General features: G+C 41.1%; 1 protein-coding gene across 1 annotated transcript; it reads left to right on the plus strand.

Moving 5' to 3' along the window:
• Window positions 1–252: 252 nt before the first annotated feature.
• On the plus strand, window positions 253–13199 carry cstf3 (cleavage stimulation factor, 3' pre-RNA, subunit 3). The gene is made up of 20 exons (XM_086107090.1): window positions 253–466; window positions 1004–1108; window positions 1255–1350; window positions 6539–6571; window positions 7191–7288; window positions 7364–7430; window positions 7509–7543; window positions 7625–7751; window positions 7834–7911; window positions 8007–8169; window positions 8270–8379; window positions 8682–8798; window positions 8898–9116; window positions 9201–9303; window positions 10313–10382; window positions 10476–10671; window positions 11147–11297; window positions 11377–11471; window positions 11553–11613; window positions 12591–13199. Exons 1-20 carry the CDS (start codon window positions 440–442, stop codon window positions 12788–12790), a joined length of 2151 nt encoding a protein of 716 aa, XP_085963216.1. The 5' UTR covers window positions 253–439; the 3' UTR covers window positions 12791–13199.
• The last annotated feature ends 550 nt before the right edge of the window (window positions 13200–13749 follow it).

The raw sequence follows: 13749 nt of genomic DNA on the forward strand, positions 1-13749 counted from the left end.
AGAATGGTGGAGAACTTTTTTGTTAAATGTCTCGTTCGCTTGAAAATGTAAAATTCTGTCTATCCTAAATTTTGTTCAATTTTTAAAAGTCGGAATGTTTTGAAAAAATGGAGGGACCTGTTAAAAATGACGGAAACGAAAATATATACAGTACATATATGAACATTTGTCAATGCTCCTCTTTTTGTTTTATTTTTGAAGGTTCGGGGCAGGAAATTTTATTGTTTTTGCGCGACGCGGAGCGGAAGCGAATTGCCTCGCCATTTTGAAAAGAAAAAAAGCGGCTGGTTACCGAGTAGCGAGTTCTTTGAGGACAACGTGATCGCTCGATTTAAAGATCATGCTTGTCACGGAGCTGCTTTAAAATTCTCCACCCCGTTGGCATTTAATCATTAGTCATACTGCAGTACTTCTCTAACTCCATATTACTCCTGCAGCCATGTCGACAGACGCAGCAGCCGACCAGGTAAAGTTAGCTTATGTCGCAAAGGCCCGTCCTGAAATGCTACTGCTAATAGCAATACTGCTAATTACTTGTCCTCGTTGTAACAATGATCGTTTTTTTTTAAGTATTTTCGTTGTGTCTTGTTTATGTCACAGTGTGTCAATATACCACAGTTTCGTGTACATAACGATATATTCGTTCAAAGCACGCTATATTGTCTGTCTAGCACATAGTTGCGTTGTTGCCATGGCGTCGTTGGGCTGATTTGCTCACCCCTTTTTGTACACGGAAACTCTTGCTATTAAATTCAAATGCACTGGTTTGCGGTAATGAATGATTAAGATTCGAAAGCTTCACAGGAAACTTGACAAATAAAATATGAATGAAAGGATTGTTTGAGGTAATTAATTTACCACAAACGTGCCCTTTAAGATTTAACTTGTAAAACCGGACGCTCCCTCCACCCGTATGCACCATGACTGTCTGCGTTGTTTTTTATTTCTTCTCCTTTCTGCACCATCATGATTCATTTTCATGCATTTTGTCCTTCCACTGCAGGCGGCGGCAGAGTATGTCCCGGAGAAGGTGAAGAAGGCAGAGAAAAAGTTGGAAGAGAACCCATATGACCTTGACGCTTGGAGCATTCTGATTCGAGAAGCACAGGTTTAGTGACTCAAGAGTTGCATTACTGCATAGGGGTTAAAATAATAATGGGATTAAGGGTAGTGGGTGGGGGTTAATCATTTGTGAAAGCCTTAATTATCTCTTCCTCACATTTGTGTGGATGTAAATGCATTCTCCCACTCTAGAACCAACCTATTGATAAAGCAAGGAAGACATATGAGCGACTTGTCACACAGTTTCCAAGTTCTGGCAGATTCTGGAAACTCTTCATTGAAGCTGAGGTTAATATTCTTTCATTTCTCGTATGCATGCCATTTTTCCTTCCGTGATCAACAATGTGTTTTTCACACTAATTGTCTCCGAAGTCGATGGGGTTTAAAGTCACAATTCTTGATTTGAGCCACTTGCTCAAAGTAGTTGTTTCAAGCATCACTCTTCCATAGAATATATATCAATATTTAAGCGTTGTCACTGAGGATTGTGCCTTTATACATTCAAACGGGAAAGGTGTTTTTTTTTTCCCCCAGCATTTAATTAGTATTTTCCTCGTCGTATTCTTTTAAATGGGGTAAAGTGAATTTGTTGCATGTTTGGTCTGCAACAGTATTAAAACAATTTAAATGGTATTTGGAGTGCATTAGCCTTTTATTCACTTGTCGTGTCAATTTATTGCCTCCTGTGTCATTTCTTTTGGAATATGATGAACAAATACTCTGCTTTTTGAGACATTCCCCGCCACCTTCCCACTGAATGAATGGAACAAGTAACAGTCTCCCATTGTATGTTTTTGCTACAATATTTTTACTGATGCAGGCAGACACAGACCCTTTAAAGCCCCTTTAATTTGTTTGTTTGTTCTTTTACCTTAAAAAAATCACATTCACTTGTTTTAGGCGTGAACTATGTTTTAAGTCTCCTTACTCTTACCTGCTGTGGCACATCTGATGTTGTGGGTAACACATCCATTCAAGTAAAAGAATAAACTGCTTGGACCATTGCAGCAAGATCCAGTGGACCGCAGGAAGCAGGTAGCGGAAATAACCACGTTGTTGGTCTTGCTTATCATTGGTTACCAGACAAAGTTGATTGGGTCTCATATAAAGCGTAAATTATGATTATGTTTTTTCTCAAGGCCATTTTGCCACTTGCTGTCAACTAAAAATGATGCTCAGGGCTCAGATAATGGCCAATTCTGGATTAAAATTGGGTGGGTTTTGTTGCTTAATTCATATTCTCCAAACGCAATATTAACCGGAATATCTTTGTCCAGACTAGTGGGGTCGCAAAAAACATTGTAATGACTTGACTTCCCTTACAATGGTTGTTTTTGGAATTCTAAGGGAGCAGTATCCAAATCTGTCTTAGGTCCAAAATGGCCCACTTGTCAAAGATTCTCCACCTCTGCCCTCAAGGGAAAGTCAAGACAAAAAAATATTTCTTCATGTTCTATGTGCACCCGCCAGTCTAATCACACTGATTCTTCTTAATATTGCATTTGGTGGAATATGAGTTCAGCAGAAAAATCCGCTTATTGTTATCCATCTTTCCTTACATTGCCACTTGCTGGCAACTGAAAATGACATCACAGTACCCACGGAGTCAGGTTGCGACTGTCGCAGCCCACCCGTTTTCTTGGTTTCGTCACGCAACAGTTGCAACCCCAGCACTTGGCACTGTAATGTCATTTTCGGTTGACAGCAAGTAGCAGCACAAGGCAAAATGGCTGCCACCCTGAGCTAGATAAAAGCAACACATTCCTTAAATGCAATATTAATCACAATACCATCTTTATGTTAATGGGGGATGCATAGAACATATTGCAAAGGAAGTGTTTGACTTGACATCCCATTTAAAGTATTGTACCTGTTCATTTAAATTTAGCAGAATGCAGGCCAAAAACATGGTTTCTGAGGAGGCAGCGTTTTGGCAGCTTTGCTTGAATGCTGCTGTGGAGAATATTTAAGACCGTGAGATTGTACGCTCATCATCTCAGTTTTGCCCTCCTGCAACAATTGTATTAAGATACAGATGATATTTATTGTTTTGGTTGGTCATTGACAGTCTCTTTGTGAACATGCCGGTTGCTTGGTGTTCTTCATGATTGAATTTAGGCAGGAGCACAGCTGTCATGTTGTGTGGAAGCTATTTTGGGCATGGTGGTGTTAATGTCTTCTCCTCAGCAGGACTTGCAGTTGGCTCATTGCTGTGTAAATTGTCTTTACCTAGCACCAGGTTGAGCAACTCCTGTTAAGTCAATTGTTGACTTGTGGTGTATATTTAGAGTTGAATGTCACCTCCCCTTTTCATGCTGAGCAAGGACGTCAAAGTCGGCACAGAGCTGCACATCTAGAGTGGGCAAAGCTTCTCAACGATCTGGTTGCATGCATATTAGTGCCAGTGAGGCCATACAGCCCCCATCACTCATTTGCTGGGTCTGGATTTTCTTGTGGATCTATCACCAGCGTGTCAATGTGCACACAGAAAACAGCATTCATCTGACATAAATTATTTCATTCTTGTTGAAAAGTTACTAGTTATCAGTTTGACACTTATGACCACGAGCACAATTTAATGAGGTCCAGCATACGATGTATTAAAAAGTGTGCATTTAGAAATAGAAAGCTTTAAGATTTTATACGAGGCACAAATAATTTACCAGTACGTTTCTTATTGTAGTTTATTAGTTGTATGACTGCATTTTGTTCGAATGAGAGTCCTTGATATTTTTGCTCCATCATACGTGGGAGTCAAAATATTTGATACCTCACTTTGCATGATGCAGTGCCATTCTACACTGACTACAACCATTTCAATTAAATTAGTTTTATGTCGCTCATGTACTGGCTTGTGCATGTGGTCATAATGTGTGTGTTTTAGTTTTTGTCACTCATAATTAGTAGTACAGTGGATATAAAAAGTCAGTATAAGGGTGCAGGGGTAAACAAATTAATCTGGCTGCACACAAATGTGCACAACCTCTTAACTGTGATGCGGCTCCATTCAGAATTAACAAATTATGTTCAACCTAATGGTAAATGTCAGTGAGCACACGCCGCTCCTTTTGAAATGTCTCTGATTAACCCCCAATCAATTTCAGACGTTCTTTTAGGCTTTCCGAGGCTCTTTCTTTCTATTAGAAACCTCAATGTGCTGTGCCATCAGTGACTACTATTTCAAACTGGTCACAATTCACTCTGCCGTGAATAATACCTCAGTCTCAGTTGAAGAAAATTAGGCCCCACCATGATTCACTGTAGGTTTGGTGTTGAGCAGTGTTGTGTTTTTGCCTTTTGGAATTATGAACCGCACAGAAAATGGAATCTGAGATTCTCTGGACCACAACAAAATCACCCAAAATACATGGGAACGTTGTGTTATGGTCTGATAAAACTGGTGTGAAACTTTTGAGGCCATTTTTTCCAAATTGTGTTTTTGTTGGAACACAGTTGCTCATCAATAAATAGAATAATACAACACTCTAGCTACAGTGAAGCATGGAGAAACTGTTTTTCATTTAGCTGGAGCTGGGAGCCGTAGTCAAGGTGGAGGGAAATATTAACTTGTCTGAATGGCTGTCAATCTTAGCACAAACCCTTCAGGCTTCTGCTAAAAGGCAAAAAAACCCGAAAAGAAAAACACACATCCACTACAACAACTGAAATATATTTACGATGAATCAGGGTCAACGTGTAGAGTGTCAGATATGTCCAAATCTTAAACACAATCACATCCCACTATGAAGGGGATTAGACTTGTTGGGTAACTAATTATTTCAGATTCTATTTTATTTTCCCCTCTTAAAAATGTGTACCAGTAATCGTTTCATAATTCAGTTGTGCCGGTTATGGGGTGCATTAATGCTGGAAAATAGTTTTGAGATTATTTATCTTGGTATTTTTAATAGCACAAAAACTGGCATTTGTGCAGGGGTGTGTGGACCTTTATTTGATATTTAAAAATATATTTATAAATTCTTTTCTCAGCCGCTCTATGTATCAGTCAAATGGACCCTTTGGGCAGAGTCCATATTTTTGTAAGCACTTGAAGATTTTGGTCAAGTTCTGCAAAAACCGTATAACATCTGCAGTTGAGTTTCAACACGTTAGTTTTGCGGACTTTCTTCCAGCTTTTTTAAAAATAAATTAAAAGAATGTTGCTCTTATATGTCCCTCTCCAATGATAATGTGGTGAAAAGGGGTCGCGCAATATTAACTTTTATGCTAACTGTGCCGTTGGGAATTTTTTTTTTTTCTTGCATGAAAATAACACATCATCGAAAATGACCGGTCAGTCTATTTTCTTAGTACACTATTCGGATTGATGAGCTGGATATCTGAATATTCTGAACTTGTGCTGTCATGGCAGTGTTGTATTGAACTTGAGGTGTTGTCTGCGTGTATGTAATGTAACTTCCCAAAGCTGATAATCATGTTTTTGTTCATAAAACTAATTGATGGTAGATCAACAGTGGCTCTGTTATTTAAACCATTGTCGTGCACTTTGATAATCGACTAACTGATCTTGAGCTTTAGATTCACATGGAAGAACGTTGTCGTTCTTATTCATTTATGTAGCCCGATTTGGTGAGGGACAAGCATTTTTGTTCCCCCTGACTTTACTGTTTCTACAATATAAAGCTTACACTTTAAACTGTGTGTGTGCTTTGTTTCTTTTAGATTTAACTTGGATACCGAGTGAGTTTTATGTAAAATGGACTCACAAAAATTGATGACAGCTTGAGGGGGCAAACGTCCCAAGTTTGAGCAAAAAAAGAAAAAATTCTATGGGGTGTTTTGTGAATCTGTTTCAGTGGAACATGAGTAAACAAAACGTACACGGGTTGTTTTTGTTTCCGTGACTTTATATGATCATGTAGCTGTCATGTAAAATTAGCTCGGTTTGGCTTTATAAAATAAAGTATTAATTCCACTGACTGGCCTTGTCTTTCTCACACCAAAAACAGAAAATGTTGTCAACCTCCAACAGTGGAATCTTATTTCAAGTTGTATTTTTGTAGTACATTTACGCATAGCACAACTCTGCAATGGTGGCATCTTTTGGATCTGGAGAGCTATTGGGACGAAAACAACACTCCGTCCCAAAGGAGGTTCTTTCTTGTTGCTCAAAATATTAATTTCAAGATTCTCTCAAAAAAATACAAATATAAGACACTGTACACCCCAGAAGTAGTTTTTTTTGTCTTTGTGTCTCCTTCCCTTCAAAATGCTTTCATTTGACTCTAACTGGCATTTTATTATGGTTTTGAGGCACAATCTACCCCACAGTACAATTATAATAAACCCCTTTATACAAATTCTTTGTCATTATTGTGTGAATTTCACTTTGTTGATCTGCTGAGTTGTGTGTGTGCTGAATTTTGCATGAATTCATGGTTCCTGGGAGCCATACATTTTTTTTTTCAAAATGACTCTTGAAATAATATCGCATTTACATTTGTCTTATTTGCAGGTCAAGGCAAAAAACTATGACAAAGTAGAAAAGGTGAGTAAATGCCCTCATGAATATTTAATGCAGTGTAATGTAGCATTTTCTTGTTTATTAATTTCCCTGTGATGAATATATATTTTACATTCAGTTCATATTCTGTGTATGCACCTTGAAATTCTTACAAGGCAACATGAAATGATTTTGTTCCACTCATTTCAGGAAACAACACCGGTCACACTCCGTGTTAATTTCCCCACAGTCAAGCCTGTAGTGTTTATTTATTTATTTATTTTTCATTTGTTGAGCCCAGAGTCACATTCAAAATGATTTGTGACATGTTTGGATTTTATTTGATTACTTCCCACTCTACAGTTCCTTTCAAAGGCATTGGAACGCCACGGTCAATTTTGTTGTTTTTGTTTTGTATTCAGCTTTTGATCTGAAACCCAAACATCTTCGGTATCCAACAAAAACAAAGGAATTGACCTTGCCGCTTAAAATACTTCTCGAGGGGACTGTGTATATATATATATATATACAGTATATATATATTTTTTTTTTCAAAAAAGATTCACTCAGAGTACCTGTTCTCTAAATGGAGTTCTTAAACTTAAAACTATTAATACCAGCTCGACTTGTAAATTTGTCTGTGTGCAAAATCTCTTTGCTGCAGTTGTTTCAGAGATGCCTGATGAAAGTGTTGCACATTGACCTCTGGAAATGTTACCTTGCATACGTGCGAGAGACCAAAGGAAAGCTCCCCAGCTACAAGTAAGCTTGCGTGACTCCTGTAAATCTTGCTGATGATTATTCAAAGAATATGAAGGCACATTTTGCCGCCCTCAGGGAGAAGATGGCCCAGGCATACGACTTTGCCCTGGATAAAATTGGAATGGAAATCATGTCATATCAGGTAGATGAAATATAAATTATTTTAGGTGTACATTGACTACTGCTCCCTAATTGTTTGTGGTCCTTTTTTTTTTAACAGATTTGGGTGGACTACATTAACTTCCTGAAGGGAGTGTGAGTGATTTCCCCTGCGTTTATCCTTGTACGTACCATGTAAGCAAACATTGATACTAATGTCGTTCTATGTATCGCTAGTGAGGCTGTGGGTTCGTATGCAGAGAACCAGCGCATCACAGCAGTGCGGAGGGTCTACCAGAGGGGTTGTGTGAATCCCATGATTAACATCGAGCAACTCTGGAGAGATTATAGCAAATATGAGGAGGTGAGGTCATCAATCTTTATATAGCCTTCAATGTGTTTTCACGACAGTATTAATGCTGACGGTTGGTTATCTCACACATCAGGGAATCAATATACACTTGGCCAAGAAAATGATTGAGGATCGAAGCCGAGACTACATGAATGCCAGGAGAGTAGCGAAGGTAGGGCACTTGGGGTGGAAAAAATACAATTAACAACCTGCTTCCTTCAATGTCAAGATGGACTTGCTGAATCAGCGGTTGCCCGGTGTGCGCAGGAGTATGAGACGGTGATGAAAGGCTTGGACAGGAATGCGCCCTCCGTGCCGCCCCAGAACTCCCCGCAGGAGGCTCAGCAGGTGGATATGTGGAAGAAGTACATTCAGTGGGAAAAAAGCAACCCGCTGCGCACAGAAGATCAGACGCTCATCACAAAGAGAGGTGACTCATTGTCAATGACATGTTGACGTTTGTGACTCCGCCGATTAGTTTGTAGCGCCCGAGGAAATTGGCTCTCCTGACTTTTTGGGACTCGTTGCAGTGATGTTTGCCTATGAGCAGTGTCTGCTGGTGCTGGGGCACCATCCTGATGTGTGGTATGAGTCAGCTCAGTACCTGGAGCAGTCCAGCAAGTTGTTGGCAGAGAAAGGGGTACGAGACATCGTTATTCATTTATTACTGTGTGGTCAAAACGTTAGTTACACCTTCACTTTCTAATGTGCTGAACAAAAAGTCTACCTTTACAAAGTTATTAATGCTTAATAGTAACCCTCAACAACCCTCCTGATTGGGTACAGTCCAGTGTAGTGCGACTCCGGATATCTTCGGTCAGGTCAAGAGCTTTGGTAGAGCGCTTGTGTTGAGTCACATTAAATTGCGAAAGTGTATCCCATGCAAGTTTATTAGAAGTCAGCATCATCTGACCACTAATGGCCACCTCTTGTTCCTCTCAGGACATGAATAACTCCAAACTCTTCAGCGACGAGGCCGCAAACATCTATGAACGTGCCATTGGGACACTACTGAAGAAAAACATGCTTCTTTATTTCTCATTTGCCGACTACGAAGAAGTGGGTCACCAAAGGAACCGTCAAAGCTCTACAAAACAACCTGAGACGTACAGGAGGCGATCCTTCATATTTGTTTTCTTTTTTTTGCCATTTTGACAGAGCCGTATGAAGCACGAGAAGGTGCACAGCATCTATAATAAACTGCTGGCCATTGAGGACATCGACCCCACGTTGGTGTACATACAGTACATGAAGTTCGCCAGGAGGGCGGAGGGCATCAAATCGGGCCGCACCATCTTCAAAAAGGCCCGCGAGGATCCGCGCACACGCCATCACGTTTACGTCACTGCAGCTCTGATGGAGTACTACTGCAGCAAGGTGATACGTGCCTGTAATGGTAAGCAGCCGGTGACACAAACGCTTAAGGAATCAGTCTAATCATTTGTCTTTTATGCCCAACAGGATAAATCTGTTGCCTTTAAGATTTTTGAGCTTGGATTGAAGAAATATGGAGATATTCCAGAGTACATACTCGCATACATCGATTACCTCTCTCACCTTAATGGTAGGTTCTGTCCATCGATGGGAGGCCTTCGTTTGCGCCAAGGGGTAATTCACATAATTATCATTCAAGTGTCTTTTGCTCCAAAAAATAAAAGTTAAAGTTAGAAGAGAAGTGAAGAAAAAAAACCTTGAACAATTTGGAGACCAATATTGGTTAGCAGTACCTCACAAGCGGTGGCATCAGTCACAGTGAAGGTTCTCCTACATTGACCTTTGCTGCTTTTTGGCATTTTGTTCAAGTGGACCCACCTGTGACTGAAGTGAGGAATGGCTTCCGTTACGGTGGAGGCCACTATTTGAGGAAATAAGTGATGTGTGTTATTTGAGAGTGATACTTTGGATCATTTTCCACCCTGGAAGCTGAATTGTTTGGTTCATGGACTCCGATTTTCCCATGGTTGTCAAATCGTGACCAGTAAGGAAAATGTGTTGTTCAAAAATAGCCTTTGAAAACACATGTACAGTATTAGGGATGGGCGAGTTTTGATCGCAGTGTCAGTATTGGGTCGATATCAGCCTTATTTCAAGTTATTGGGTACTCATAAAGCCCACCGATACCAGCCATTGATACTTAAAACAAATAAAAGAATCTCACATAGAGTAAATCCTCCTCGCCAGTAGTTGGCACAGTGCGGCGGTTTGACGACAAATTATCGAGTATGGAATGATGTAAGCCGAATTGGTATATAAGTCGGAATGCAATTTGGTCTATCGCTAACTAGTGCAGTACTTAAAACCCTTCTAGGCCAAACTTATAAAACGATACAATGGAAATCAGTAAACATGACACTAACCAAGCGCGCCTTCTTGTACTACTTGAAAACGTTACATGGCAGTACCATCGTAAACTGAGGACCCTCTGTAATTTTCTACCACTTGTCAGGGACCCACTCAAAATGGCTCCATGACCCACTTTTTGATCGCGATCCACCACTTGGGAATAACTAGCGAAGAGAAAAACACTTCTGGTAGTCATGTAATCGATTTTTTTCCCTTCTACTTCCCTACAGAGGATAACAACACCAGGGTTCTATTTGAACGGGTACTCACCTCAGGAAACCTTTCACCAGAGAAGTCAGGGTACATGCAGTGTTTATTATGTTGCCTCATTGACCAATTGATCTCGCCGGCCTCGTTTTGATTGTCTTGTATTTCGTCTGTCTACACTCTCAGGGAGATCTGGGCTCGTTTTCTGGCCTTTGAGAGCAACATCGGCGACCTGGCCAGTATTCTGAAGGTGGAGCGGCGCCGTTTCACCGCCTTCAAGGAGGAGTATGAGGGCAAAGAGACAGCTTTGCTCGTGGACAGATACAAGTTCATGGACCTGTATCCTTGCTCCGCCAGTGAACTCAAGGCTCTGGGATACAAGGTGTGTGCTTTGACCATCACTGATGCAACACTTACTGTGAAACAATATAGCTGTATAAGACCTTGGTTTTACGTTTACAGTTTGGATGGCATTGGGTGCAGTCAGGAAATAAAATACAGAACAAACTGTATATCTTTTGTGTAAAGGGACATATTTAAAGTCCTTTCCGATTAATGACATCAATAGATGCACAGGTGGGAAAAGTGGGTGTCAGTGCTGGGACCATGTTGAAAAAAAAAAAAAGTAAGCTTCTATCAGTATTAGAAGTCCTTGAACCGAAATATTCACCATATTTATTGAATGACCCTCGTATTTTATTATCACCATTTTTTTTGCCATAGTTTTAATAGAAGTCAACGAAAAATTGTGGTACGCCTTTGCGGGCCACATAAAATGGCCTGAATGGCCAAGTCTGGCCTTGTGGACTAGATATTTGCCATCTGCATCTTACTTTGTTCATGAATTGTATTTGTAGGATGTGACTCGTGCCAAACTGGCAGCTCTGCTTCCTGAGGCTGTGGCGGCGCCGTCTGCGCCCACGCTGAAGGACGAAATAGACCGAAAACCAGAGTACCCCAAGCCAGACACCAATCAGATGATCCCCTTCCAGCCGCGCCACCTAGCAGGTACCTAGTCTCTGTGTCATGCTTCAAACTCGACAGGTGACGTCTTGTGTTCACGACCGCCTGTTGTTTGTGTCCGCAGCTCCAGGCCTGCACCCTGTATCCGGCGGAGTGTTCCCGGTTCCTCCGGTGGCTGTCATTTTAATGAAGCTGCTCCCCCCGCCGACGTGTTTCACCGTCAGTAATCGTGAACACACATAGTGGTCTGCTGCTTTGTTTTTGTATATTTAAAAGGATCTGCAATGGTCTGCTCTGCAGGGTCCTTTCGTTCAAGTGGATGAGCTCATTGAGACTTTCAGGAGATGCACACTTCCGGAAAGTAAGTCGCCCTATCTCTCTGTCTGCCTGCCTGTCTCTATTATTATTATTATATTTTTATCTCTATTGCTCTCAGTCTCTATCAATCTCTTATCTGTGTCCCTCTTATCTTCCTGTCTGTATGTAAAATTGGGTGCAAAGAACAGGGTGCCAGATTGAGGCCTACAGTGAATAGCCTAAAATTATGAATCATTGACACCTCCCGTAAAAGGGAAGCAGGCTTTATTTATACGGCATATTTCATACACAGGGTAACTAGATCCCTTTCACATTGAAGGGGTTTGTAACTGCCACAAGGTGGTGGCAAAGGTCTTAAAACTACGACTGTTTTTTTCTTGTTGTATTGATTTATTTACTGTGGTCTGTAACAATATAGACCAATAATAATCGGCAAAGCATCAACGCCATGCACCTAGCATGTACACAATCTCAAACTCCTGTTACATAAACTACAGTATGCAGTAGTTCAGTTGTTCAACACAACAAACCAAACTGCAGTCGCATGAAGCTCATCAGTAATGTTAGTCAGCACACTAGCTTTTACCTGCTTTTCACTCACAGCGATAAATATAAGAGAATGCCGGCAAAATAGACTACACCCTGTTAGTAGCTGCACCAGGAGAGAAGCGAAAACATGTGCATGAGGTGCATCAATAAAAAGGAACATGTCAAACACAGACAAAACACCAACAATTAATTCAACTTCGCAACAACAGCAACTATATTCCACTAGATAACATCATAGTATAGTGGCACGGGCACCCGCAGCGGCTCCTCTCTCTCCTGTGTTTGAGAGGTATTAAATTTCATCTGTGCTGTACGTTGCACATGTAGCACATTTGACAATACAGTTGACTTGAAACTTGAATATTAGCGAGTTTCTAAGCGACTGAGAATAGGTGAAGTCACCCTTGCCGGACAATGAATAGGCAAGGGCTGAATGTATACTCACTCTCCCCATTCCTCCCTCCGTCAAAGCTATCGAGGCTGCTGTGGAGCTCATCACTGGCAGACTGCCAGACGGAGCCGGCGAGGGCAACGGCGCTGTGGAGAACCACGCCACCACTAAGTCACTCAAGAGACCCAACGCCGACTCGGATGAGGAAGATGACAAAGGAGCGGTGGCGCCGCCCGTCCATGACATCTACCGCGCTCGCCAGCAGAAGAGGATTCGATAGAACAGCCACTCTGGGGGGGAACCTTACAAGAATGTAACAGGCGGCCAAAGGAGGTACCGTAACACATTTGTTTTTGGAGAGGGTTGGGCTGACAGAACTTGACCTCAGTACAGCAACCATACGCAGCCACACACACACACACACACACACACACACACACACACACACACACACACACACACACACACACACACACACACACACACACACACAACCTAAGCCTGAGTGTCCTTGTGTTTTTATGTTCAAAGACTGACTTATACTGTACAAAGTTTTTAATCCAACCGTCATCGGTTGTGGCAAACAGCTCAGTTTTTGGCCTTGTGTTGTTCCAGTGATGGCAAATATTTTTAGATACCTGGAGGAGATACCTGATCTCTCAATAAAAGTGTACATTAAGTTCATCAGAGTATGTGTATTTCGTCTCTTTGTTTTATCCCTGCGAATCTTCGAACAATTACTGTGTATCCTCAGTGCCACTGTTATGCAAACCCAAACCCAGGCCCTCGGAGAACTCACTAAAAACTGAAGTGGTCACTAATGGGACAATCGTTTTCCAATACAAACTACCATTCAGAGGTTTCATGCTCACCGTGCCCACAAGAGGGCAGTATTTTACATCATTCTAATGGCCATGGTAAATTGAACAAACCACTGTTTAAAAAGCATCATTCCATTCAGTTTCTATTATATGAGTCCCAGCTAAAGGATTAATATTTCTAATAATTCTACAGGTTCTAGGTTACAATGTTGCCTGATAGACTATGATAAACACTTATGTGCAATCATGCCATCAAAATATTTGATAGTTTGTGCTTACAGCGGCAAAGCTTTTTTCACCTAGTAACAAAGCAGCCGTTTCTTCAGTAAACGGATCTCATTAAGGAGCCCCATATGAAACACAACTTCATTGACGTGACTGAAGCGAGGCTTTTTGCCGCTGAAATGCCCACGGGGGA

Source organism: Hippocampus guttulatus, chromosome 3 (genome assembly GCF_054856545.1).
Source record: "Hippocampus guttulatus isolate MCC_2025c chromosome 3, RoL_Hgut_1.0, whole genome shotgun sequence".
NCBI lineage: Eukaryota > Metazoa > Chordata > Actinopteri > Syngnathiformes > Syngnathidae > Hippocampus > Hippocampus guttulatus.

Bases quoted from the DNA above. Each gene is read 5' to 3' on its own strand.
- cstf3 (XM_086107090.1), top strand. From the start codon at position 440: ATGTCGACAGACGCAGCAGCCGACCAG. The intron at 1,351-6,538 runs GTTAATATTCTT...TCTTATTTGCAG, and splicing joins AACTCTTCATTGAAGCTGAG to GTCAAGGCAAAAAACTATGA. The intron at 6,572-7,190 runs GTGAGTAAATGC...TCTTTGCTGCAG, and splicing joins ACTATGACAAAGTAGAAAAG to TTGTTTCAGAGATGCCTGAT.